Source organism: Pomacea canaliculata, linkage group LG6, assembly GCF_003073045.1.
Source record: "Pomacea canaliculata isolate SZHN2017 linkage group LG6, ASM307304v1, whole genome shotgun sequence".
NCBI lineage: Eukaryota > Metazoa > Mollusca > Gastropoda > Architaenioglossa > Ampullariidae > Pomacea > Pomacea canaliculata.
Window position 1 is genome coordinate 31,296,129 of NC_037595.1, and position 22,249 is coordinate 31,318,377.

The window sequence follows — 22,249 nt, forward strand, 5'->3', positions numbered from 1 at the left end:
TGCTGTTGGCCAGTGTGTGCACGATGTCCGACACGTTGAGGACCAACACCCCGTCCAGCATGTCTCTTAACTGACACACGTACAGCAGGTCAAGGGTCAGCCACGTGGGAGCCATCTTAATGGTAAGGTGGTGTCAGCCACAGCAAGATCAAGTGGAAAATAGTCGGTGAGTCGTGTTCGTTAAGTGCAGTAAATACGAGACACCGACTTCACAATAACACCAGCAGTGTTGACTAAACAAACTCAGAAAACACACTTTGAATACTTTGGGTGGTTGTGTAGACATCAGCAGTGTACACGTGGAATAGCTACAGCTGCAAATAATCCTAAACATCATCTACTTCCATGAACTAAGTGCTTATAGTGCAAAGGGGACAGGGATTGTGACAGCAGCTGCTGCTTACTGTGCTATTCAGCTTCTGAAGATAAGGATTCACACACTCCCTGGTGTCCACCGTCTCCCACCTGCCTGTCTCTGTGCACGTGCGTCGCATCCTTCCTGTTGTGAATGATTCAGTTTAGAGTGAGAGCAGTCAAGCAGCTAAACATTCTGACCATTTGTACTATTGCCCTGGTATCTTGTCTTCCAAGTCTGTCTATCCATTCCGTCAATCAGTCTGTCTCACTACCTACTTTCTCTGTGGCTGATGCATGGTTATCCTCCTCCCGACATGTTTGTAACTAGCTGACAGCAAACAACCACTCACCATTTGAGTTCGTGCACTCAGCCGACACAGTTGCTCCAGCTGAGCTGCTGGCCAATCGCCCTCTTGTGGACATATTGGTTTTTCTACACAGAAGCATCATAAACCTGACTACATTCTCAAAGAATTGAAAACAAAACAGCAGAAAAATATTTCATTGTTCAGCGTCTGTATGCGCGTTACCTTTGGCGTTCTTTCCATTATTTTTATTTGTTATATTACACAGCAATCCTGTCTTCAATTCTTGCCATGCTTGTAGATTTTTAAAACAAAATAAGGTTTTCTGCTAGTGTATTAATGAATGGTATCCGATTACATCGCCCAGAAATGTGACATTTCTTGCTCCTACCTTGAGATTTGACAAAGATTGTCTCCTCGTTACTCGTATCGAAGCCATGGCTGTCCGTAGCCCTGCATGTGCATGAAAAGGTTTTGACACATTGATGCTGAGGAAGGTCACCTTAGTCTCTGTCCTGGGCACCGACTTAGTAGCTAAACACAAAGTCACAGGTGAGACTTCAAGCACTTACTGTTGGTACAGTTCTTATTACATACACCTTGACCTGTTACAGGTCTGTGCACCTTACAATAGTGGATTAAAACTAAATATAAAGCTTGGCAAGGTTGGACAATATTAGTTCATGTTGTTGTTGTTGTTGTTGTTGTTGTTGTTGTTGCTGCTGCTGCTGCTATAACCAGACCAGCTGGATGAACTTGAAGACTGAATTCTACCCGTATAACTGAATACACTAATGTGTCCGTGTCGGGGCTAGTTATCTGCTCCACACCTGTGATACACCTGAGCTCGTTTTCCCGAGAAGATAAAATAAGCTTCCGAGTGTGGGACACTGGTAGAAGTCAAATCCACGTCTTTCACCTTCTCTGCTTTTTTATATCTCCAAACATTGATACTCTCTGGCGAGATGCGTTATACCTCTTTTATGATGTACTGATGCCTGTGTACTAATGTATGTTAGCTTGTGTACTAATGTATGTTAGCCTTGTACTCATGTCTAGTACCCTGTATATAATGTCTGTTACCCTGTGTACTCATGTCCGTTACCCTGTGTACTCATGTCTGTTACCCTGTGTATTCATGTCTGTTAGCCTTGTACTCATGTCCGTTACCCTGTGTACTTATGTCTGTTACCCTGTGTACTAATGTATGTTAGCCTGTATATAATGTCTGTTACCCTGTGTACTCATGTCCGTTACCCTGTGTACTCATGTCTGTTACCCTGTGTATTCATGTCTGTTAGCCTTGTACTCATGTCCGTTACCCTGTGTACTTATGTCTGTTACCCTGTGTACTAATGTATGTTAGCCTGTGTACTAATGTCTATTACCCTGTGTACTATGTGTTACCCTGTGTACTAATGTCCATTACCCTGTGTACTCATGTCTATTACCCTGTGTACTTATGTCTGTTACCCTGTGTAGCCTGTGTTTTAATGTCTATTTCCCTGTGTACTAATGTCCATTACCCTGTGTACTCATGTCCATTACCCTGTGTGCTAATGTCTATTGCCCTGTGTACTAATGTCTGTTACCCTGTGTACTCATGTCCGTTAGATTGAATAAGTTGTGGCCTGTACACACTGCTATGTACAGCGCTAATATTGTTGGAAGTCTACATGTTAACGGAAACAAATGTATATAAAGTACTACGGCTGTCAATGAGCATCTCCTACCCACAAGGCTCCTGTACCAATATCCAAGGGTACATGGCTTCCCGAGATGTACCCACCATTGGTGGAATTGCTACATGACAGCTGAGCCGTCCAGTCATCCGTGTAGTCGGCGCTTCTAGAGCACGTGAAGTTGACGTCACTGCCGAGATCAACCAGCTGTGTGCTGGCGGACAGAGTGGCTGATATGGCGGATACCACCCCGAGAGAAATGTTCAGAGTCTCTTTGGCAAAAGAGTTAGACACCTCACAGGAAAACGATCCTGAAAGAAAAGGCAGAAATGTTTCACGTGAGAGAGTAAGTGAGGCATTAGTTGTAGTAAACATGTTTACACTCAGTATCACGAGGCTTTCTTCATAGACGAGTGCTTGACGATATCAAACACTTTGTTTTTCAATATTTGAAGGTTTTCTGGCAAAGTCCAAGTTCAGAAAAACTCTTCGCTGTCGACACCATCTTTGAGCAGTTGAGAAGACCCTTACTGCTACTGGTGTGTGTGTTTTAACAGTTATGGTTAACGGTTGGGTTCTGACATTTTGAATGTGTTCCACTCAAATGTTTTATTTGCAAAAGAATCGATTACTGACAATAAAATCTGAAGCATCGTTGTCAGTCGGTACATTTAGGGCGCCTTGTCTCCTTGTTGTGTTCCAGACCCGCTTATTTAGAAAACAGTTTGTGCTAACTGAGCGCAGATCATGTCGAACTTACCTTGACCTTTCAGGTATATTATTGTAAATAATGCAATTAGCGTAGTAAAGCAATGAACTCATACCTTTCTCGGTTTGCCGGATACCAGTAATGACCAACTGACTCGTAAACTGAAATGGGCCCTGCTGGAGGTGGTTACCCTGAGGTGGTTAGAAGACGAGTTCTGCAGTTCTACCCCCTCACGTGACCACCGGAAGACGGTGCTGTTGACCCGGGGGTCCGCGCTGTGCACGTGAGTGTCACGTTGTCGTTCTCGATGATCAAACCCTCAGTGAAGGTGAGCTTGCTGTCTGCGATAATCGCTTCTACAGAAAAAAATCAGATGTCTTGTTACCACCATCCGACTTCACAAACAATGGAATATGCTAACAAAATATTTTTTTAGAAAAACAAGTTTCCTACACGCACTAGTCGAGACCTGACGGTGAGAAGTCAACAGAGGCCTCGAGCTTGCTAACTCTGACACTCAGTAGAACTCGAGATAACGGGGTATTACACCTACTTACACAGTCATACATTAGCAAATATCCCTCCGCGCTCTTTGACATACAACTATCTTAAGGATCAGCAAAAAAAACCTGGCCACCAATGTGGAGAGACAATCACACAGACGACAACCCTGACAACTGTACAGTCACACACTCACGCTGTGTAGTGAACTGCCGAGAATTCGATGAGCTGTTTGTATCCATGCCTACGACAACCACCACAATTATATATGTCTGTAGCGGGGTCAACTGTTCTACAACATAATCCCTAGCAGAGGGGGGTCGTGCAGCTCGTTGCACGTGAGTGCCGTTCACATGCGCAGTCTCCACTATCAACATCTGGATGACGCCTTCGTACACCGGGTCAAAGGTCCAAGCAACAGATGCACTGGTGGGGTCAACTCTGGTCACTGTGACATTAGGACTGGGCGCTGTTCCTTTAGACATAACAAAGTCAACAATGAAACGGGTGGATCTCACTCCCCAAAATGGTGGATTTCTCCAGGGGCCTCTGTAAATATTAGCAGTAAAATATGCATGTTATCGTTTTGTGTCAATCGTGCAGCAGGTCAACAATAATCAAGGGTCGATGACATAGGCATGAAAGGCCTCAGAAAGGACAGCTTGCTTCTGATACACTCCTCGTCAGTTGTTACAAGATGTCAGAGACAGGAGTAAGTGATGGATAGAGTGGAGTGTGGACACACTTGGACAGACTGGTCAAATGAAGCCAGTAACCGTTATTAATAATCACATTTAAATACCAGACACATCATCTGACACTATACTTTTTGAAGGTATCTGGGCTTTATAAACTCTTTATATGTGTGTGTGTATATATATATATGTGTGTGAGTATGTATGTGTGTGTGAGAGAGAAAGAGGTGAGAGCCGTTCACACGAGTTCAGTCAATCAAAACTTAATTAAATGTTTCTACAATCACTGTGCTTGTTACTAGCTTCTGTTTTCAAACAAGTTCAGCAGCAAGAGGCCGTGTGGTGTTCACTGACTGTTGACGACGATGTTGAGCAGAACAGTGATGTTGTAGGCGCCGTCCGTGACGGTTACATTGAAGGCAAATGTCGACTTTTCTGGAAGGAGAAGACTGCGAGCTTTGACAAAGACATCCCCGCTGGTGCTGTTGATGTCCCACACTCCATCTCCTGAAACAAGCGACACTTAGAGGATGTTTGTCACCGACCACAGCCTTAGCTTCAGGATGAATATGTTCACTTCTGCACTCATTCATTTTTAAAGACTTTTGGCTATGAAACTTTTGAGTGAGAACCCTGTCTTTCTTTCTTGTGTTCATAAGCAAAACTCACCAACAATAAGATAAGTGATGTTGGAAAAAGAAGGCGTGGGGTCAGGGTCCCAGCATGCCACCCGAGCGATGACCTGCTGCGGGGCGACATTCCATGGAACTACACTGGAAACTCTGCTGGAGTTGCAGACTGGGGGCTGGTTGACATCTTCTACCTTCACATGTATCACTGCTGTTGTGTTCAACCCTGTCGTCTGATCTTCCGCCTGTGACATGTAAACAGTTCATTTGGGACTAGAAGAGCACAGACACACACACACACGACTGTGTGAACCTTCCAGTCATATATACGTGCAAAAATATACATTGTATATGAAAATATATATATATGATATTAATGTAGAAAGGATCTCTAATATCACTATCATCACTATACACTGTATATATAATATTAATGTAGAAAGGATCTCTAATATCACTATCATCACTATACACTGTGTATATATATAATATTAATGTAGAAAGGATCTCTAATATCACTTTCATCACTATACACTGTATATATAATATTAATGTAGAAAGGATCTCTAATATCACTTTCATCACTATACACTGTGTATATATAATATTAATGTAGAAAGGATCTCTAATATCACTTTCATCACTATACACTGTATATATAATATTAATGTAGAAAGGATCTCTAATATCACTTTCATCACTATACACTGTGTGTACATATATATATAATATTAATGTAGAAAGGATCTCTAATATCACTATCATCACTATACATTGTATATATAATATTAATGTAGAAAGGATCTCTAATATCACTATCATCACTATACACTGTATATATAATATTAATGTAGAAAGGATCTCTAATATCACTATCATCACTATACACTGTATATATAATATTAATGTAGAAAGGATCTCTAATATCACTTTCATCACTATACACTGTGTATATATATAATATTAATGTAGAAAGGATCTCTAATATCACTTTCATCACTATACACTGTGTATATATATAATATTAATGTAGAAAGGATCTCTAATATCACTATCATCACTATACACTGTATATATAATATTAATGTAGAAAGGATCTCTAATATCACTAAGCAGAAATTTGCTTACCAAACAAAAGAAAGAATTAAATTTGGAGATTTCTCCGCGAACAAGATATTTTCGGACCATATACACAATATTGCTGTGAAAAACCAGTTTAGCACCATGTTGTCTGTCCACAAATGACATATAAATATAAATAAATGAGGATATATAAATATATATGAGCTGACCGTTATATGGCCACTGAGTGTTGTCGCCACTCTAGTCACAAGGTCAGCCAGTACCCGGATGTCACCTGTCTGGTTGTCTACTTTAAAAAACAGTCCAAAGTCTCCACCATCATCTGGTAAAAAAAAAATAAAATATCCAGATATTGTTTCACATCTGACATTTCAACTTTGCTGGATTACGTTTCTCCTTTTTCTTGACGGAAGTCCACAGATCAGCCAAGTATTTTACATAAACAAGAATTTCATCCGCCTTTATCAACGTTTATCCCGAAATTCTTAGAGTTGACTGCGAGAAAAAGTGATATCTCTGAAAATCTTATATAAAAGTAATGTTGACGATGATTGCATGCTATAATTTAATATATATTGCTGATAGCCCATGGTCATGTACAAACGTGTGTTCCCTTTGCTGAAGTCAGACTCACACATTGTAACAAGCAAAGTAACGTGTAGTAAGGTACACTATGAAGTGTTTCCATATTGTACAGTATTGTAAACATTGTAACAAGCAAAGTACTGACCTAGTAGGGTGTAGACCACAGTGTAACATGTAGTAAATTACATATTGTACAGTATTGTACACATTGTAACAACCAAAATACTGACCCAGTAAGGTGTAGACCACAGTGTAACATGTAAGGTACATATTGTACAATATTGTACACATTGTAACAACCAAAATACTGACCCAGTAAGGTGTAGACCACACCACCTTTAGTCCCGTTGACGGTGGCCCGCACCATCAGCACGATGAGGCCAACAGCAGCTGACTCATTCACAAAGCCAGTGTAAACAGTCTCAGTAAACCTGGGGGCAGCCCTGAGGTACATCACTGTCACCACATAGTTCCACAAGTATGTCCCCAGTCCATTGTCCACTCTCAGATCCATCTGCACCACCAGCATACAGTTCATTATGAGATGTCCTATTTTATAAACACTTATTATGTACAAACACCACGAGGTTTGCACCATTAGTACAACATGTAGTGAGGTACACTGGGAGGTGTTCCACATTGTACAGTATGTAAGCAGGTTTCCACCATTAGTACAACATGTAATAAGGTACACACTCAGGAGTTCATATTGTAATCAGGTACACAAGTCATGAGGCACTCGCCTTCGGTTGGTCAGGTGCTGATGACAACACAAAATACTTGTTCCAGACGGACTCCGTACTCTCAAAGATTTCAATTATCATGTGAATACTACTTACACACATGCTTCTCCCAGATTGATGAGTTCACGACCTTACACGCACACACACACACACACACACACAAACACACACAAGCGCACACACACACACACAGAGAGTTAATAGCAACTTGTGGAATGATGCAGCAGTCGGAGGTATATTTAAAATGAAAAAAGTTTTTTTTTCAGACAAGATAGCGAAAAAGCGCTGTCCCTATGAAAGGAATCGTGTGAGCAACAGATGAAGAAGCAGAGACATCGGGAGCTCAGTCCACCTCGTTAATACTCATACATTCAAAATATAACCGTGAAAAGTCCGTTAGGAGCACGTGCATTACCCTTACCTGGAAGCTACCATTAGTATACATATGAAAAGTCCTTAAGGAACACGTGCATTTACTGCCCTCACCTGGAAGCTACCGTTAGTGTACATCGTGTAGCAGAACTCTGCGTACGTTCCGTTCTCCAATGACTTGTTGACGGTAAAGGCGTTGAGGAAGTTTCCAGAAAAATTATACTTGAGGAAAGAGAGGTCTCCATCAGGTGTGGAGGGATCTGAGCAGTGGGGCTCCACCCTGAAGCACCTCCCGTGTGTCCACTCGGTGTCTGGAGGCACGTAGACGGGGCTGCACACTGGCGAGTAGTTACCTGAGGACAAGATGTGGTAATGTCTGAACACACCAGCTTGTAATGGTTTGGAGAGAGAGAAGCAAGAAAAGTTTTTAAAAACTAATTCTGTTTTCCCCTTTTTCTGCACGAACATTTACTAACTCAAGACACACAAAATCCAGAGTAAACCACCGTTTTCAAGCAGTTTGCCATGGAATGGACCAAAGCATGGACTGGACTGTTGTCCTAGGTGTCGGCTCGACAAGCCACTGAGTAGTTTCATATCTGGCACCGCGATACCATTCTTAAACTCAACAATAAATAAGACCTGCAATAAACTTGTTAGTTAATTTTGTTGTTGGCTTTTTGCGCTTAAGTTCTCGACTTCCCACAACTTAGAGCTTATAAACTGAAACCATAACACACCATACAAGCTTTTGTACCTCCGTCAGCAGGAAAGTTCGCATCGTCTGCTCTTCATTTCGATGGTAGTTGACTCAAAAGCGAATTTATACTTTAGTCTCGCGCTAAAGGTCAGGCTGCAAAATGTGTCTGCTAGCACTCCAGCAAATAGTCCTGATACAGCAACAAGTAGATACTACCTGATACAGTAAGTAGCTAACATGTGATCAGTGTAAAGACATGGTAAAGTCACAAAGTAGGCTGATACAGGTAGCTACTGTGCAAAGTTGATACAGTAAAGTACCCGATACAGCAAAGTACCTGTACAGTAAAGTACCCGATACAACAAAGTACCTGATACAGTAAAGTACCCGATACAGCAAAGTACCTGATACTAGCAAAGTACCTGATACAGTAAAGTACCCGATACTGAGTATGTACAGTAAAGTAACCCGATACAGCAAAGTACCTGATACAGTAAAGTACCCGATACAGATAAAGTACCTGATACACAGTAAAGTACCCGAGTAAAAGTACCCGATACAGTAAAGTACCCGATACAGAAAAGTACTCGATACAGCAAAGTACCTGATATAGCAAAGTACCTGATACAGTAAAGTACCCGATACTGCAAAGTACCTGATACAGTAAAGTACCCGATACAGCAAAGTACCTTATATAGTAAAGTACCTGATACAGTAAAGTACCTGATACAGTAAAGTACCTTATATAGTAAAGTACCTGATACAGTAAAGTACCTTATATAGTAAACAAAGTACCTGATACAGTAAAGTACCCGATACAACAAAGTATCTTGTACAGTAAAGTACCCGATACAACAAAGTACCCGATACAACAAAGTACCTGATACAGTAAAGTTGAGAGTGGTGTTGGCTGTAAGACCTCCTCCATCTGATGCAAACACCTTCACGTGCAAGTCTCGCGCAGTGCGAGGGACCGGCTTCACCAACATGACGTCACCAGTGGCAGCAGTGACGTTGAAGAAAGCTACAGGAAACGGTTATTAAAGCTACAGTGTAGAAATTGGACTGGTAACTTTTATTTATTTATTTATTTATAACTGATTGTTTACCTAGTTACATGACACGTGTAACAGTCAACAAATGTAAAGCGTTCTTCAGTTGCTCCAAGTTCGCTATGAATGACGGTAACTAGAAGATATAAATTGCACTTGTTCATGTCCAGTGTTTGTGCACATTTGTAATGATCATGGCCTCACGAGTGTATGAGAACTGTGAGCCACACTTGTGGTCAGATCTTCGGTAAAGTAGCTCCATTGATGGAAGAAAGTACCTACGAAGACGCGAAGGAAGACAGAGAGGAATACAAAATATTCAGATATCAAGCATGGAAGGAAACTCTGCATTTAAACTCTAGTTCCACTGCCAGACATGAGAGAAGGGAAAACTGAATGGAAATGAAAGACTTACTGTAGTTTAGTTCTGTGTGAAGACCAAAAGTCAGAGAATGAAACTTGGGGTCGACATCGGGATCGGAGCACTGAATGGTGTAAACTTTTGTTGACACAGACGTCTTCAGGTCAACAGTCAAAACACTATCCGGGTGACATTCTGGGGGTTGGTTAGTGTCGTTGATTGTGATAGTCAATGTGACATTTCCAGTCAACCCTTCACCATCTTGAGCCTGAAAACAAATAAAGATGCAAGAATGCAAAAAGTCAGGGAAACTAGGACATCGACATGGCTATTCAAGGGCTAAACTGCATAAACACGCAATTAACTAAAATAATAAGTCCTTCATTGCATATTTACTTCTGTATTTTGTTTTCGTGATCGTTGTCTGCTAACTAAAAAATAAACATAAATGAAGCGGATCACAAAGGTTCTCATTAAGAGTCACCTGCATTCTTCAAGAGAATGATCGAATGTTTATAATGGTCTCATCTAAAATAAATAAATAAATAAATAAATAAATACCTTTTATACAAAAGATGTTACAGAAAGATGGATGTACATACTGTAAATGTGAGCTGATAGACGAAGTCAGCCCTTAGAGGTGCCACCACTCGTAAGGAAGAGTTGACGAGTCGAAGTGGTGCCGGGCTGAGGTTCTCCAGGTGCGTGCCGTTCAGATATTCTACTTTCAAATCTGAAAATAGAAAAAAAATCTTTTTAATCATTTCGTAAATTGCTCTTCATGTTCTGAAATCATTAAAGGTAAAATAAAACACAAACGTTGTCTCCACTTATAACCAAAATCCTTTCCTGTGTAGTGTTTTTAGTATTTGTGAAACATCTTTGCTGTTCTGTGCCGCCCGACTCCCTGCTGCTGTGTACAAGAGTTGTCGTCGTCGTATAACCGCTGCTGTGTACAAGAGTTGTTGTCGTCGTATAACCTGCTGCTGTGTACAAGAGTTGTTGTCGTTGTATAACCGCTGCTGTCGTCACGAGTAGCTGTGACAGTCGGGTACTTACCCAAACTTATATTTTGGATCTTGAAATCGTCTGTAAGCAGATCAGGGTCATAGGCGACGATATCTGCGTCACTTCCTGTGTCACTGATGTTGGTAGCCACCCGCACGACTGCCAGCGACTCGCCCACCGCCACGTTTTCCATGACAGCCAACCGGTAGGCGGAGCGCCGGAAGTAGGGGGCCTGGTTGACATCCCTGATGCTGACATTCCACTTCACGGACACGACTCCCAGCAAACTGGACACATCCACCTGAACCTGGAGGAAACAATAGGACAAGAAACATGGAGTGACCAGAAGTGAAGAGAGCATGGATTTATAAAGCATGCACAAAGGAAGAAAGAAAGAAAGCAAGCAAAAAACAAAAACCGTAATTACACTAACATATAAACTAATCAACAAAATGTAAAAAAGATGTCTTAGAAGCTCCTTTCATAGAGGTAAGTGCAAGTTTTTAGTGTTGTTGTACCTTGCTACAGGGTCATCTCCATTTGTTGTTTTAATTAATTAAGGCAAACGTGAGCAGAATATTGTGTGGTCGGCTGGCAAGTGGTATTTGTCAACTGCACCACCTTGCACAGGACCTCAAGCAATACGTATCTTTCATACATCATTAATAGTTGGAATTATTTCAACATTCAGTGTGATTTAATATTGGAATTATTTCAACATTCAGTGATTTAATATTGGAATTATTTCAACATTCAGTGTGATTTAGTACATCGTCTTAAGACTTCGTCTACTGGTCCAGAAGAAAACATTTAGAAAAAGAAAGCATCATTTTACTTTCAGTTTGTATTTTATTTAGAGTTCAGTGTTGATATAGTTTTATATTGGTTCAAAACAAGGGGTTAACCCTTTGACAACCGTAAGGATTGTTAGCAGATATTTTAGTTATTTTGACATATTTAGGGATAAAAGGACCTGTAGATTCCAAAACTGTTTGTTGGAAACTGATATTCCTCATAGTTCTCTAGATGCAGCAAGTACATCCCTATGTCGGCAAGGAAAAAGTGCCTGAAATAATGCGAGGTATGGGTTCTATCAATATTTTTATCCCTATAGTGATCACATGTTGTACTGTTGTTACGGAACATCAGAAATGATGCACTGTGATGAGAACAAAGATTCATCTTTTATGTATGTAATGTAATTGATGAATGGTACTTGTCAAATCAGTGATGTTGTGTAGCACAGGCCAACACACATACAGGCCTGTACAGAAGGTCGCACACATTGTCAGTCCTGCTTTCAATATTGACCTTTGCACATTGACCTCTTGAGGTTTTCTTCTTTGACCGACTTCTGCTCAGGTCGTGGGATTGGCACGACCTTCTTTCTGCTTCCAACAGGTCCTGATGGAATACTTCTTTTCCTGTTGGTGTATACTCTAATGAGCACTCTTCCTATCATGTGTCTGTACTGAAGCTGTCCTTTTATGGAGGATCGAATTCCTAATTCATATAGGTTTACACACAATAAACGTTGCTCACCGCTATGTCCAACAAATCGAATAACATTCGAAAGTAGTTCTTCATCTTTGACCTTTGACCTTTGACCAACTTCATATGTAATCTTTTTCTGATCCCTGAGATCGATGCCACCCAGAAATGTGTTGCAGGCTGTGGGCACAATGTAAGGAAAGGGGACAGCTCTGTTGTCCATTCACTTGACACAGGGGACACAGGGACAACATGGGGCTTTCTCCATGTTTCATAGCTTTGTCTTTCTGAAGACTTTTTCTGCATATGATGTTACCTGTCAATACCCACAGTTCCATACAGGTATATTTCCTTGTCTTGTGACTTTATTTGAAGCAATGGTGAATTGGAGAAGTTATAAATGTAAACCTCATAACACCAATGCTGAAGTGGTTTAGTCAGCATAGCAGCCACTCCCTGTCCTAGTCACATTCAGTTTCAGTTTTTCCCTGTGTACAAGTAGAATTCTTTTCATGGTCTTGGAATCAGGCCTGCACCACATGTTGAATTCCTGTTTTATTGGGTTTATGTATTACTTCACTATGTTGTGCCTCTTGAATTTCATCAAGAGTTGATCAACTGATTAGTGTTTGTTTGGGTTTCGTACATTTTGAAAGCATCGACTGAAGGGATCTGTTCTCAAAAGCATTTCATCGTTTGCAAAGTGTAAGGCATTATTGAAAACTACTTCAAAGCGACTCTGAAGCATCGCATTAGCAACACATGAAACCTGCAGGTCAGGTTCAGTGGACTAGTAGTCCCTCTAGGATGGAACCACATGATATCCCAGTACAAAATTCATTCCCAAGAATGAACGAATTTCTTGAGCATCAGTTTGTAAAGGAATTCTATTCTGCTGCATGTACTTTACTCACCAACAAGAGCTATCAAGCCAGAAAAATCACAGGATTTTTTAAATATGTCAAAGGCATTGGGTTCTTCATTTCGGTCATTCTGCATCTATTTCTAAAACACAAAGGATAAAGTCGCACCATAACAATCTAATAATCACTTAAAGAAGATCTCATTACGATTTCGAAGATGGAAGTTTATCGATCTGGAAGAGGAAGAGAAAAATGCAATGCTGAGGTTAATTTTCCCAGATGGCTATACTTGACAAAGTTTATAATGCATACTCACGGAAAAATTTTCCACAGCATTCGAACCATCTTGCATAATACAGAGACTGAGAGCAAGACCATCAGTCGCCAGCTGTGTTGTGTTGACCACCATCGGTCTCTGGCCAAGACCACCAGCGACACTGACGTTGAGAGGCAGGCTCCTATTGGCGGAATCTTGGCACGTGACTTGTTGGCTGCAGGTACCTGCTGGGTCCGTTTCTCGGAACGTAGCTATGGCCTGGCTGATGTTACATCTCGGTGGGTAGTTGCCTAAAATGTAGGCAAAACTTATCAGAAAAGTGGACTACTGTGTTAAATGTATAAAGGATCATCGGCCTTTGTTGGTCTGGCCGCACGCACCATACCTTACAGTTCGTAGCTTATGTCCCCCTACTACTGGGCCATACAGAAACTTCTAGAAAGCCACTAACAGCGTCTGTGACTGGGCAGGCTGCTGGCTGTATGGACGATTATTTCAGTTCTCGACGACTATTTAAATCCACCAAGCAGGCCATGTCTTTTCTCCTGCTACCTGTCCCTAATGATCATTTGCATGTCAAAGCATCAAAATCCAGCGACAGGTTGTTACATCAACAGAGAACAATGTAGGAGGATGCTTCATCGCTGTTTAGCTCCTCACCCACAGTTCTCACAGGTATGACACTGAAAATAAGAACACTTTAAGGACCTGGAAACCTGTTATAAGAAGCGTTGGAGGACCTTTTCATAACGTGCATACCCAACTATTTACTAGTCGTCTGTCACTTGTATTTGATTTGTTACACATTAAAGAAATAATACTTTAATTTTAAGTAAAATATAACCCGAGACACAGTTTTCTTAGACATTTTCTCATCTGGCCTGAAAAAGTCAAATACCACGCACTTTGTTTCATCTCAATGATTTCTCGTTCGTTTCGGGACTTTCAGTTTTCATGTTTCAGCTTTCAGTTTTCATGTTTTACACTAGTTCCGCCCATGGAAACAACATTCAAAGATTCAAACTGTGCTTTTGTCTGATTTTCCTTCAATATCTGGCTTTTTTTTTCCTTTTAACCATCAGTGTTTGAACCTGTACTTTTCAGGCATGATGACTTCCCTCGCTGCCTTTTTACTTGCATACAAATGTTCCCAAGTTTGTTTGTTTGTTTGTTTGTTTGTTTGTTTGTTTGTTTGTTTGTTTGTTTGTTTGTTTGTTTGTTTGTTTGAAACTGGCCGCCTGCAACTGTTGTCACCGCACGCAAATCATTTTTCTTATGCACGTGTGGGAGTCACGATTGTTTGAACTGTCTTCCTGTAATCTTTCATCATTCTTACAAGTTCATTCTTTTCATCTCCCATCCCTTCCATCAGTCATTCAAAATTTTGTTCCATGTTATGACCTTTTTAAAGTGCCATCCATGCTGATGACAAGAAAGAAGGGTTTGACCCCGGGGGTAGGAAGGTAAGGAGGCACAGGCGGCTTCCGTTACCTTTGTACTCATGCTGAAGTACCCTCACCTTTCACCTCATGCAATATGCAGGGTGGGGGAGGAAAGGCCTTTAAAAACAGCGACGGATTCTGACAGGACTAAGGGAAAGATTAAACCTCAATGAAGGTCCATGGACGACACAAAATGACAGTTTGCCCCCTCAGCCACCTAGCGGACTGTGTACTCCAAGATAAAGAAGAATAACATTCACATGGAAACAACAATTTGCAGATCACCCATCAACATTTACATGAAGCATCCGCAGTAAATGTTGTCTATAAAACATGACATTCCACAGACTGAGTATGACTGGCACTGCAGGGCAAGTAAGCAATAATCATAATCCACCATAATCCACACATCACCGGTCTTAATCAACTGAAGCCTCTCGATTCGCTTTTTGGACTGTTATGTCTCCAACAGCAACCAAGGACACAGAAGGCACCACATCCAAACTCTTAGTATCAGGCATGTAAAACACACACCAAAGCGAAATCCACTGATAGAAGGACACATCAGGTGAGACAAACAGAAAGCAGTCTTCTCCAGCCCACTGGGCGAGCCGACCTCGCTCTACATCATATAAATATTATACATAAAATGTCAACTCAAATATATAAGTAACTGTCTCTGGGAGCAATGGTCCGACACAAAAACTTCTAAAGCCTGTTTCTAGATTAGTTCAGGTGAACAAAGGACGGCCTGCCGCGGTTCATCGCCCAACTGCCGAGCGTTGGGCAGCGGCGGAAGATGAAAGGACCAGCCTGCCGACGGTGCAACCAGTCACCACGTGACCTGCCGCCAATCAAATTATCTTCTCGCCAAAGTGTTCATTCTTCCTTGTTATGCGTTCACTATGACAGAAGAGTGATCCATATTGTCCTGCTATTCTGCAGTCTTTGTTTTCTTATGTAGATGCACTTTCTCTGTGAGTAAAAGAAGGAAAGACGAAAGCAAGAGGGAGAGAGACTGATAGCAACAGAGGGAGGCTTTTGTGAATGTAACTGACTCTAATAGGTTTCCGACAGACAGACAGACAGACAGACAGACAGACAGACAGACAGACAGACAGACAGACAGACAGACACGACTTCGTCAAACAGCGAAAGGTGCGTCTGGAAATTTATTAGTCAGCAAAATAGTCCACGTGTTTACATGTTGAAGATTTGTAGATTTAGTCATATAAAATTATAATGTGATAATGTGAGGGATTTGATGACACAAATTATAGCGTGAATGCTTTAAGGACATAAATATTATACTGAGTTGTAGTGGGCGTGGATGCTACCTGTATTTTTTAGCAAAATCCCATTTTGTACTTGTCATTGTCATTAAACTACGATCAAAGACATATGACACAGGATGTCTCAAGAAAAAGACACAAGGAACATACTCACTGTTGATACGAATGTTCACCACAGCAGTCCCGCTCAACCCTCCGCCGTCCTGCGCGTGGACAGAGTAGGTCGTGTTGACCACTCCCACTGGCAGAGCTCTCGCCAGGCTTATTGTTCCGGTGCTATTCATGGAGAAGTAGTCTGCAAATAACACCACTGGTCGTCTTATCATGTAAATACCTACAAGTTGACAGATTAACTGATTGGCTGAGAAGGTTGGCTTCACGAGAATGCGAGAGGTTTGAGGTGAGAAGGCGAGGACTTGTGTGGACTGCGCATGTCATTGCACCTACCGTTGTTACCCCCGATGTTTCCACGGTAGACGAGTTCAGAAAACTCGGGGGTGGTGTCGTTGTCGGCACAGCTGACCGTGACTACTTCTGTCCCCACCGGTGTCACCAGGTCCATGGTGACCGAGTAGTTGTGGCAAGTGGGAGCTTGGTTGGTGTCGTTAATGTAGAATGTGATGTTGGCAGTGTCAAACAAGCCTGACCTGTCTTCAGCCTGAAACATGGGTCAGGGTTGTGAACTCGCCTTAGCTGCCTACACAGACATTGTGATGAGGAGAGGATGATTACTGTTATAAGCATTCCCACATTGTAGCTGTTCTGATGCTGTGTCGAGTTATTCTCAAAGGGTCTATATTAGTATTACTCTGAAGCTGGGTATATTAGGGGTATATCACGGGTATTCAGAGTATATGCATGTCATACAGCCGACACGCTCTTTGCAACAGTCAAAATCTCTCTGGTGAACAAAGTACACTCTACCTTTAGTGTAAGTCTGTACTGGACATCAGGGGTTGGAGTAGTACTGAGGTAGAAGGTTCTGTTGAGGACTGACAGTTGTACCGGCGACCAACTGATGTTTCGTTTGTCAAACAGACTGGAGCCTGGCATCCGCACCATGAAGTCTGCTCATACAAGGATCAAAGATGGTTTACCTTCATCAAACTCTTTGTCAGCTCTAAATTATTGTGTCTTTAATCTTCCCGATCCTCCTGGTGATTCTCCTAAATCATTAAGAAAGAATTTTTGTTAACTGGGGAGGCAAATACAAGAATTCAGTCATCTCCAAACCTAAAGATAAGGGAGAGGTTCAGAAATGACACAGCCCTTAGAAAGAGCCAGGTCCTCTGGTGGACAAACCCTGACAGGTCTCGTGGTGTGTGGACTGAGAGATGGACGAGCTGCCTCCACTTTCTAGATGGCGCTGAACTCACGCCTGGACTTTATGGCCTCCAAGATATTAACTCCCTAAACATGCTTCGATAGTCTGTTTATTGTAATGTGGGAATCACAAGGTTCACATTAACTTCAACATGCATTAAAAGTGTTCAATGTTTATATTTTTCATATTTTAGGGATGGTAAGCTAACCTAGGGTTTGAGTGTATTTATGACACTTTGTAGCGATTTCTACTTTCACTTCTTACAACAGATTCAGGCTGCCAGGTATGTGGACTGAACTGGTGAGGACATCTTGAAGACAACAGTTGTGTACCTCCAGGAAACGACATCAGAATACTGAATACAATTTTATTAGCGTGAATTACTAAACTTACTTCTTATTAAACAGATTATACTCTTCAATATTTAGTTATTTTTACACTGTTAATGTCCCTAGTGTTTGTAGTTAATTTGTAGGTTCAGTCCTTTAATGTCTCTTGTAGTTTGTTTTCCACTAACTGAGCAAGTGTTTTTACTCCTGTTGTCAGCAGCATGTTATGATCCTATCGCCAAATGCACTCAATTCGCCACTAGACCACACTCAGCTTTCTCTTTGTTTCGTTACAGATGGAGGTAGAACAAGAAAACAGAAAGCATTTTTAATCCTCTTTTTCTCTCGTTCTCCATCTTGTGAGGTTAGTATTCTGCTTTTGTAAGGTCTTCCTGGCTACTTTATACAGAGGTACGGGATGGAAATTGTTTGAAGAGAAACACGTTGAGACGAATACAGTCGTTTGAAAGTTCACAGGTAGTTTTTCTGGCTTATCTTTGTCATCACCTACAGACTACAGGCGTTTCCATATAGACACAGGGTAACAGGCTAAGATTTAACTACTGAACTCCACAGTCACTCCCCTCCCCACCAGCCACTCAACAGACACCCCCATGAGTTTTACCTCCCTTCCATTTGCACCGTGCGCAAACTCACAATACCAACATCCATACTTATCTATATATATATGTGTGTGTGTGAGACAAGCAGTTGAGGACTTCAGCTAGGACCACCAGGACGTTCTGCCCTTCATCACGTACTACGTCCTCTCAACAACGGCCACACATCAGCACGTGACACTGGATACTCACCGGTTACAACCAGCTGCTTAAAGCGAAAGGCGTCGGTGAATGTGTCCTGATCCCACACCAGGATGGTGTCTGTGTCTGCCGTCTGACTGTCAACTTCCGGTCCCTCTATGACCTCCACCGTCGCCAGCACTGTCATGGCCGGCGTGTCCTCAGCCACCATGAAGACATATTCCTTACTTAGGAAGGACGGCGCCTGATTCTCGTCAACAATGTCTATCGACAGTCTTACAGAAGTCAGCCCCTTCTCGAACACTTCCAAAGTAAGCTGTACAAGAAGAAGAAATAAAGAAGGAGTAGAAGAACGGCTAGAGGAAAACATAACGACTGAAGAATGTTAGCCAACTGTGAAACATGTTCGTGTTAAACAGTGTCTTGCTACTCAGAACTTTTGAACATCCATCCCCCCTTCTGACTGCTGATTAAGTAGTTCTGACAGAATGTACGACAAGAATAAGAGATCTTTTTTCTGCTTTCAAACTTCCTGTGACATTAGGTGGCAAGTGCATGTACTTTCACACTGCTCCCCAAATTGTACAAAGACTGTGTAACCACTTGCTTACATTGTACGGGCTGGCCTTGTACACCAAAGTGCCGACAACACAAATACGAGTCCATAGTGATGAGTTGTGTATCCGATGAGTTAGCAGCAAAAAGTCCATCTGATGAGTAAGTAGATGTCAAACTGACTCCTGAATACACGGGCGAGCAAACAACCGTGTCGTTGCTGCAGGTGCCGCTGGCGTCTGTCTCATGAAAGCTGATGTTGCGCAGGACCGTGCAGTTGGGGCCGATGTAATCTGATGGAAAACCAAGTCCCAGCTTAAGACCCATGAACAACATAAAACTGGAGAATGAAATCTCATTACATACCTGTCTACAGCTTCAGAGCGAAAATACGGACATTGGTATCAACATGGCAAACAGGACGGTTTTCATTTTTCACTAAGAACTAGCCAAGGTACTGGGGTCTAGTTCTGCCTCAAACTCTTGGAACTGTGGTTTTATAAGCAACTTTCGATGTACCACCTTCTTTGACTCAGGGTTACATTCCACAGAGTCAATGGCATGCGCAGGGTCATCGTATCAAACAACACTTGTATTAACTTACTGCACTCGTCAAATTCCTTTCCTAACTTCTAGAGACTAACCGCTTATTTGTCGCGATCGCTTGATGATGATGATGATTGATGATTGATGATGATTGATTGATTGATTGATTGATTGATTGATTGATTGATTGATGATGATGATGATTGATTGATTGATGATGATGATGATGATGATGATGATGATGATGATGATGATGATGATTGATTGATTGATTGATTGATTGATTGATTGATTGATGATGATGATGATGGAGTTTGCTCTCAGCGTGTAAGACAAGTAGGAGACATGGACACAATACGAAGGACGGAAGGAAAAACAACCGTGCAGGCAAGTAATCAAAGACAAACAGAAGGCACAAAGAGGAATCAGGGAACAAACAATAAGGATGAAGAGTGTCATAAATCAGAGGAAGCCGAGCAGGCGGACTGGGCCATTGAATATCATTCTAATTATTGACAACTATATTGACTAACTGTACACAACATCGGACTCTGGGTCAGCTGGTGCTGCTGGGTGTTACTGCCAGCCTCACCGTGTGGTTCGTATTCACGAGCATCGACAGTTCAGCCACGGGTACAATTGTCCTGATTTACTGGGGAACCAATCAGCAACATTGAGCCGACATACAAAATATATCTCAATTCAGAAGCCACTGAGAAGGTGAAGCTAACTAACCGACTGGCTTAACGGGAAGTAACAAACACTTAAAGAGTGCGACTGCTTCTTTAAACTAAAGGGAACATTTAAAACATCGGAAAAAAATAAGCCGGAAATTGCATTAAGTCTAGTTTACTCACTCTGATCATTAGGCGCCCATCATACAAATACATGTACTAGACAACAAATATTTTTATTTGTTTTTATTCGAAAACAAAATGACCTACGGGAAAAAAAAACCAAAGGAGTGACTAACCTTAAAATGTTGGGAGAAAAACTATCGGAAGGAAAACATGGCAGCTTAGTTTTAAAGTTCTTGTTAATATCAGATTATAAAATGAACAGAAACTGTGTTTGACAATTCTACGTGCTTGCCCGGTTTATTGATAAGATCTCGACATTTCTGTTGGATTGGATAAGAAACTAAGTTTGCTATTTTTACAAGATTATTTTACCGGCAGGATCCCGGCGAACAAGTGGCCAAGTACACAGGGGGGAGGTAGGCAGACCCAGAAGCCATGAATGTGGGATTTCAGCAGCTACCTACAAGGGGTAACCGATTTACCCAGCTCGGGTAGGAAGACAGGCTGGTAAAACAGTTTCGTGAATTCGACCCCTTGCTGTGCTGTCGAGAGTTCTAAGGATGCTGGTAGCTGGCAAAGTGTAGATGTGGCAAAGAGTAGATGTGGCAAAGTGTAGATGTGGCAAAGTGTAGATGTGGCAAAGTGTAGATGTGGCAAAGTGTAGATGTGGCAAAGTGTAGATGTGGCAAAGAGTAGATGTGGCAAAGTGTAGATGTGGCAAAGTGTAGATGTGGCAAAGCTGCCAGGTGGAAGTTTTCCTGGCAAGTGTCTCGGCAAACACGCTTGGACTTGACTTGCCAGCCAAGTTCAAATGTTCCAAACGTTTCACCCCTAAACCTTTAGTTTCATCTGTGAGACCAAATAAATGTTTATTTTAAAAAACCTTTTGTCATTGCCACACAGCTTTGCCACACTGGGGCAAACGTTGGAGGGACAAAGGCTGAAAGAGAATTCCCCTCGTTACAGAATGTCACAGTATTCTACAGCCGCTCTCTCCCACTTTGGTCACGACATGTCACGACTACCTTTACACGATTTGACGATTGAAATATTCACAAGAAACTTACAGAGTCTACAGATACAAATCACAAACTATTTCAAATATTATGTAGCAAATGCACTGACAACATACGTTTTAAGCATCAAATTTTGAACTTTTAGTATGCGCAGTCGCAGAAAAATATTCTAATTTCTGTTTTTGTTCTTTGTTTTCGCTTTTGTTACTTTATTTGTTCGTTCATACTGACCACCAAGGACCATCCTGACAGTGACATTGGTGGAGACCTCGGAATAGTTGCGGGCGTAGACTGAGACCACCGTGGACTTCGGCAACTCGTCTTGGACTTGTCTGGACAGGATGATGCTGCCGTTGTCGGCGATGTATAGTAGTGCTGCAGGAGAGAACTATCATCAGTTAGTTTGTATTCTTTATTAAAATTGTGAATTTATAATCTATGACGTAATTGATTTTCAGACCCTGTTGTTTTATGTAATAATCATCATCATCACCATCATCATCATCATCATCATCATCTTTGTGTCCGTATTACATCACGTGACAAACATCTCACGTGCAACACTCACAAAACAAGTTGTCTGGAGAGTAGGTTATCTGACGAAATTCAGCGGTCAGGTCCCAGTCCCAGCAAGCGATGTTGCCCACTATTGTACCGGACACAAAGGTTTTGTTGATGACCACCGTCACGTCGTGCACGCACTGCGGGGCCTCGTTGACGTCACGCACCGCCACGGACACGTTAACTGATGACGTCACACCACAATCATTG

The 22,249-nt window shown here is 41.8% G+C and overlaps 1 protein-coding gene across 2 annotated transcripts; it reads right to left on the reverse strand.

The window, feature by feature from the left end:
- Positions 1-1,053: 1,053 nt before the first annotated feature.
- Positions 1,054-19,403, reverse strand: LOC112566633 (protocadherin Fat 3-like). Of its 2 annotated transcripts, XM_025242904.1 has the most exons (19): positions 19,173-19,403; positions 18,613-18,877; positions 17,072-17,214; positions 16,595-16,805; positions 16,302-16,442; positions 13,453-13,703; positions 10,834-11,089; positions 10,377-10,507; positions 9,829-10,042; positions 9,242-9,385; positions 7,776-8,014; positions 6,859-7,060; positions 6,171-6,283; positions 4,919-5,123; positions 4,604-4,756; positions 3,751-4,029; positions 3,169-3,409; positions 2,452-2,655; positions 1,054-1,196 (listed from the first exon to the last, which is right to left on the reverse strand). In XM_025242904.1, the coding sequence occupies exons 1-17, from the start codon at positions 19,269-19,271 to the stop codon at positions 3,276-3,278; spliced, it is 3,180 nt and encodes a 1,059-aa protein (XP_025098689.1). In that variant the 5' UTR covers positions 19,272-19,403; the 3' UTR covers positions 1,054-1,196; positions 2,452-2,655; positions 3,169-3,275. The 2 variants fall into 2 exon arrangements, with proteins under 2 accessions (XP_025098689.1, XP_025098690.1); XM_025242905.1 differs by lacking the exon at positions 19,173-19,403 and having other exon boundaries at positions 17,072-17,313; positions 18,613-18,744.
- Positions 19,404-22,249: the final 2,846 nt, after the last annotated feature.

Coding starts and splice junctions, on each gene's coding strand:
- LOC112566633 (XM_025242904.1), bottom strand. CDS start 19,271: ATGGACTTTTTGCTGCTAACTCATCGGATACACAACTCATCACTATGG. Junction 10,043..10,376: donor TCTATCAGCTCACATTTACA/GTATGTACATCC, acceptor ATTTGTTTTCAG/GCTCAAGATGGTGAAGGGTT. Junction 8,015..9,241: donor TCTCAACTTTACTGTATCAG/GTACTTTGTTGT, acceptor TCTTGTCCTCAG/GTAACTACTCGCCAGTGTGC.